At 37.5% G+C, this 6,627-nt stretch overlaps 1 protein-coding gene across 1 annotated transcript; it reads left to right on the forward strand.

Moving 5' to 3' along the window:
* The first annotated feature begins 1,187 nt into the window (after window positions 1-1,187).
* Window positions 1,188-6,099, forward strand: LOC110877112 (UDP-glycosyltransferase 74G1). The gene is made up of 2 exons (XM_022125271.2): window positions 1,188-1,872; window positions 5,244-6,099. The coding sequence occupies exons 1-2, from the start codon at window positions 1,234-1,236 to the stop codon at window positions 5,970-5,972; spliced, it is 1,368 nt and encodes a 455-aa protein (XP_021980963.1). The 5' UTR covers window positions 1,188-1,233; the 3' UTR covers window positions 5,973-6,099.
* The last annotated feature ends 528 nt before the right edge of the window (window positions 6,100-6,627 follow it).

Below are 6,627 nucleotides of genomic sequence, written 5' to 3' on the forward strand. Positions count from 1 at the left end.
TGCACAGACACTTGAAGATCAAGACTTGATGCAGTTGTTTAAGAATGGAACCTTTATCATATGCCGGTTGGAGTTTTGGAAGATCAGCGGAAGATCGGTCAATTGATCCTTTTGAGGAAATTGCACAACACTCAACACGGATACGCGTACTTTGAGGGGGAAATCTTATACAATGAGCATCAGGATGCTACTTACCTGGATCATCGGTCAAGGGGGAATTTGTCTACACAGAGAAGATGAATACTTGGCTGAAGATTGATTGCAATTGCATTTTCAGCATTCGACAGCAACGGACAAGGGGGAATTTGTTGATGCAGATTTTGTGTCCGATGCTTGTCGAATAGATTAGTTTTATTTTATGCTGAATTTGTAATAGTTAGTGAAACGGTCAAACGAACGTGTATAGACCCGCTCGTTTGAAGTGGTCAAACGAGAGGGTTGTTGGTTTGACTGTGTGTGTGTGTTGCTAGACAAAGTTGCTGTGTTGTCATTGGTGTCGAAGGATAAGGCATCGAAGGATTATGAATATCCTTCGATGAGCTCGAAAGATACCCATCGAAGGATGGACCTCGAAGGATATCGAAGGATATCATTCGAGGTATGTGAGTATCTTTCGAAGACTGTCTGATCGAAGGATGATGTTTCGACCAGTCAGTCTGATCCTTCGACCTGCAGTGTTTGTTTTGGTATAAATACCAACACTTTGTCATTTGCAACACAAGAGTGAGAGCACAAGTGTGTGCTAGAGAGAGAATGGAGGTCTGAGACCTCACCGGGAGAAATCACCACTTGGTTTCTCCCCGGATGTATACTTCTTTGGTATTAGTTCGGTTGTCATGTAACCGGGCCGACTTGTAATGTTTACTACCGGATTAATACAAAGTTTGTTATGTTTATCCTCTCTTATCTCTTCCATCTATGAACATGAACACGAAAATCACGGGTTGGATCCCGAAACACGGACCTACATAATTGACTGTTTTTTTTTTCTAATTGTGTTTGTTTATTTTTGAACGGCTGAATTATATGAATGTATATTCTCTTATTTTTAAGCTCACATTGTCTATAATATTAATTTTCCCACAAATTTAGAATTTTAAAAGAATAATTATAAAATCAAGATCAAATATTCATGGTGACAAAGACAATGACCTAACCCTCGGTCCATTTTACGCCTACAAAATCAACCTCAGCCAACCTCAACTCATCACTACCTTTTCCCACAAACCAACAATGGCAGAACATATCACCAAAACACCACACGTTCTACTCTTCCCCTTTCCTACTCAAGGCCATATAAACCCTATCTTCCAATTTGGCAAACGCTTACTCTCCAAAGGTGTCAAAACAACACTTGTTACAACCATATATATCAACTCTACCCTCCCCCACAACACCACCACTAACATGGAAGCCATTTCTGACGGTTTCGATGAAGGTGGTATATCGAGTGCAGATAGCTCTGAATCCTACGTCGAAACGTTCAAAGAAGTTGGGTCCAAATCACTAACTAACCTGATCAAGAAGTTTCAAAGTGAGGGAAACACCATTGATGCAATCATCTATGATTCTTTCATTATATGGGCTTTGGATGTGGCCATGGAGTTTGGGATAAAGGGTGCTTCGTTTTTTACTCAAGCTTGTGCTGTAAACATCATATATTATCATGTTCATAAGGGTATTATTACTTTGCCACTGGATGCACCTGTTTCAGTTCTAGGGTTGCCTCAGTTTGAATGCTTGGAGACGCCATCTTTTGTACACAATTATGGATCATACCCTGGTTGGAGTGAGCTTATGTTCAATCAGTTCGCTAATATTGATCAAGCACGTTGGGTCTTGACAAATACTTTCTACCAACTCGAGGAAGAGGTGAGTATTGCTTCATTGTTCGTAGCCACCACTAACACAGCCACAACCACCCTGCGGCCGCTGGTAGTCGCCGTGGTGTGGTGGCGCAAGTGACCAGTGACGGATCCAAGATTTTATTGTAGGGGGTTCCTTTTAGTATATTCTCACTAATTTTTTTCAAAATCATTCAAGGTTTCCACTAACTTTTTCATTTTTCCGGGGGTTCCTGGATCCGCCACTGCTGGTGACGACAGAGGTAGTTGTCGAAAAATGTGGAAAATATTTAAATCTAAAAATTAATTTAAGTCGAAAAAAGCGGTAGCAAATCAGTTTTAAGAAAACAATTGTAGACAGTTACAGTTTTGGCGACTTAATTTTTGTTGCTAAAAGTGGTCACAAATCATAACTTGTCGCAAATCTATCGTAAAATTTTAGCCACCACATTTTTCGGTGTCATATACGTCGTAAAATGCTATTTTACAACCGGCTTGTGACCGAAAACAGACATGCAAAATTCATTGAACATTTTCTAGTACTAAATATAAGTATATAACTCTTTGTCTCTTTCCAACCTCCGACATGCTAACACTCTTCCAGCAACTCTCCAAGATACAAATGTTCCCTAGAAACATGGAAAGTTAAATCAGTAACATAAAAATTAACTTTTGACTTTGAATTGAATTGTATTTTGTACATTTCTCGGTCTTTTCACTTTAAATAGTAAATAATTGCCTTAACATAGGACTTTAAATGAATTATATTTTTAATTTTGGATGAACCGAAATTTCTCAAACATTTGAACTAATTTGATTTAAAATTAATTTTTTTCATAAGTATTTCAAGTTTAAAGATATAAAAGTCTATGAAAAGAATTTATGTTTGTTATGAATTGGGTGACAAAAGAAGTACACAAAGGAAGAGAAATCTATCACTAGGATGACTAGTCTCACGACCGCCGGCCTACACCCACCCAGTCATCTTTCATCCCCAGCGTCACCATCATCTCGATCACCTTCGCTAGTTACACCAATATGGTTGACGTGGGGATGGCTAGGGAAGCGGCGGCTAGTTGGCCAAGGATCATGTGTGTGGTGGCAAGATAGCAGATTGGCAGCGGTTGGGTGGTCGATTGGGATTGGGGCAGTGGCAGGATAGTGACGGTCATGGTGGTCGAGGAGAGAAGTGGGGTCATGGTGGCAGAGTCCTAGGTGGCGATATGGGATGGCAGGGAGAGATAGCGTGGCCTGTGGCGAGGCTGGGTGGCGAATGCAATGACTGTGAGTGGGTGGAGATTACATTACATCAGTCGAACTCATTTACTATCCCAAGTCTCATTTCCACATTATAAATTTTCGACATTGTTATGCATAAAGTAGTTGTACTAGAGGCTTAGGAGAGTTTTCAAAATAATGTCTTTAAAAATTATACTAATATATTGTTATGCATAAAAGAGTTGTTCTAGAGGCTTAGGGGAGTTTTCAAAATAAGTTTGATATTATACTTTTAACTAAAAAGTATTTGGTTTTTCTTTACTTTTAATCCAAATAGGGGTGCAAACGAGTCGAGCTACTCGCGAGCTACTCGAGCTCGGCTCGAAAAAAAGCTCGAACGTGCCGAGCTTAAACGAGCTCGAGCTCGAGCCCGAGCCTAAAAACAAGCTCGTTTAGTAAACGAGCCAGAGCCCGAGCTTATCGAGCTCGAGTCGGCTCGCGAGCCTAATCGAGCTTTCTATTTATATATTTTTTTATTAATATATTAAACATATATTTATATAATAATAATTATATTTATATAAATATAAAAAATAACTAAATTACATGTATAAAATAGTTATAATTAATATAAATTATTTAAAAAATACTAAACGAGTCGAGCCCGAGCCGGGCTCGAGCTTGAAAAATTACCTTTGAGCCGAGCTTGAGCTACAGAAATAAAGCTCGAATCGAGCCGAGCTTGAGCTTTCATATGTTAAACGAGCTCGAGCTCGAGCCTGGTCAAGCTCGGGCTCGGCGGCTCGTTTGCACCCCTAAATCCAACGATATTCATCTTTTGAAAATTTAACCACATAATTTTTTTACTTTCAGCTGGCTTTCTACGTTTCATATTTTGCAAAATTTTTGTTTATGTTTCGCTGAAATTTTGCGAGTTCACACGGCACAACGTGCGTATATGGTTCAACGTTTTTACGTTTTCTTTTAAATTTTGCGACTTAACACGACGCAATGTGCGTGTGTGGTTCAACGTTTTTACATCATCTATTATTTCTTGTTTGACAAGTCCATCGCAATGCGCGGGTTCTAAATTGACTTAGTTATTACTTTCCATACTTTACATTTCGGTCTAATTTCTTCACCTTAACACGCCGCAACATTACTAGTATTGGTGGTCGTTGTTGTTGGTGTGGCATTGGTGCTATGTCTCACGGTTTTACACCCCCACTGCAACGCGGGGGGCTTAATACTAGTTCAAATTTATTTGGCAACTAAGAAAATTATCAATGGATTTCAATCCCAATTAATTCCAAAAATTCTATGAACCAAACACACTTTATTATTTAAACATACTTAGGTAGTGTTTGTTGCCCAGAACTTATCTTTGATCTCTAGAACAAGAATAACTTGAATATATAAACTGAATGTTTGAATAAATGTGATAATTACAATGAGAAATCTAAGCCCTATTTATACTAATCCAACAGGTGCAAATGAAAGGTCATGTCTTCTCATGAAACATCGAGTATGTTGATGTTGTGAGATGTTTGTCGCCATCTTGATGGGTCGCGTCTCTTGGAGGCGTCGATTCCTTTAGTGTTTAGGTTATAAACTTCCATTTTGTCACATCAAGTCCTCGTACTTGTATACTTAATCTATTTACAACTTAAACTGACTAATAAGTATTTACAAAACAACTCTCCTACTTAGGAATTAGGATGTGTAGGGATTAGAACTTCAGTGTTTGGTATGCAAGAATAGGAGGCATAATGAAATGAATTATTCTGATGAAACGAAAAAAAAAGTGTTTTGTTGGTCAATGAAATGAAATCGTTCATTAGACTAGACATTTCATTCCCACAAAATTATTCCATCTGCCCCCTGTTTATTTCTCATTCCATTCTCTCTTTCGCCCTTTATTTTCTATCCTAGGGACAATAGAAAAGTTTGTCGATACCCCTTCCCAAACTCTACCAATAACTTTGCTATTTGCAAGATTTATGGGGTATAGTTGTTTATTTATAAACATGTAAGTTTTCCTAACAAATAAACATTATACCTTTAAATGCACATAGTGTGCCCACTTTTATTTACATGTCAAAGATAAAAAAAAAAAATTAGAAGTTAGATAAATATTGTAGAGCGAGATCTCCATGATTTGTTTTTCTTTTTTATTACTAGGTGATAGAGTGGATGAGAAAGATGTGGAAGTTAAAGGTAATCGGTCCAACAATTCCATCCATGTACCTTGATAAACAACTTGAAAATGATAAAGATTACGGATTCAGTCTCTTCAAGCCGAACCACATTGAATGCATGAATTGGCTAAATGATAAGCCAGAAAACTCAGTTGTTTATGTGTCATTTGGGAGCTTGGCACAACTTGGACCTGACCAAATGAAAGAAATTGCATGGGGTTTAACTGATAGCAATGTGAATTTCTTGTGGGTTGTTAGGGCTGCAGAACAGGGAAAACTCCCAAAAAATTTTGTGGATGAAAAAATACCTAGAAAAGGTTTGGTTGTGACATGGTGTATACAATTGGATGTGTTAGCACATGAATCAGTGGGATGCTTTGTTACACATTGCGGGTTTAACTCAACTCTTGAAGCAATAAGTCTAGGAGTCCCAGTCATTGGAATTCCTCAATGGACTGACCAACCTACAAACGCTAAGTTGCTTGATGAATTTTGGGGTGTTGGAGTGAGAGTTAGGGCTGATGAGAATGGGATAGCTAGAAGAGAAAATCTAGTATCATGCGTAAAAAAGATTATGGAGGACGAGGAAGGAGTGGTAGCCCGAAAGAACGCTGAAAAATGGAAGGAACTGGCAAAAGGAGCTGTTGATAAAGGTGGAAGCTCTTACAATGATATCGATGAATTTGTATTTGAACTAATGCATAATGCATGAATCAAGATTGGTGTGTAATACTCATATCTAAGATTTATCGAATAAGGATTAAGGTTTTATCCACATGACTCTACTGTTTATAATAGTTGAAAAGCTACCGTGAGTCCGTGACTGATTTTATGTGTTACTAAATGACGTTTTTACGATATTGAAAACTTCAAAATAAGCATGGAGTATTAAGTGTTTTGTAACCCTAATTCATTTGATGTGAGGGGGCAATAGTGAGCACAATCATGTTTGCTTGAAATGAATCTCTTTTGCCACATAAGAAAACTTCTAAAAGGATGGTAAACCAAAACAGACTAATTATATTTGGGATTGGAGTTGTTCCATAAAATAACTAAAAGTATATTTTGTAGGTAAATTTAAGAATGAGAAAGAAGTAGGGATGAATAGGAAAACCAAAAATCTTACTGTTTTCCGCTCTATTTACAACAGATTTCAACATTTTTAACAAAATAAAACCAAGCAACAACAAGATGGTATCAACATTTTGTTTACGCGATTTGAGCTTACCTAAAAAATTAATATAATATATATTTATTCTATATTGTATACTAGATAATCTAAGAAAATTCTTTTGGCTTATGTGTCATCCATACATAAGCCCTTCTTTTTTTCTTGACATGTGGCACCCTCTTCTTCAATTATTTAA

This window comes from Helianthus annuus, chromosome 9 (genome assembly GCF_002127325.2).
Source record: "Helianthus annuus cultivar XRQ/B chromosome 9, HanXRQr2.0-SUNRISE, whole genome shotgun sequence".
Lineage (NCBI taxonomy): Eukaryota > Viridiplantae > Streptophyta > Magnoliopsida > Asterales > Asteraceae > Helianthus > Helianthus annuus.

Coding starts and splice junctions, on each gene's coding strand:
- LOC110877112 (XM_022125271.2), top strand. CDS start 1,234: ATGGCAGAACATATCACCAAAACACCACACGTTCTACTCTTCCCCTTT. Junction 1,873..5,243: donor TCTACCAACTCGAGGAAGAG/GTGAGTATTGCT, acceptor TTTTATTACTAG/GTGATAGAGTGGATGAGAAA.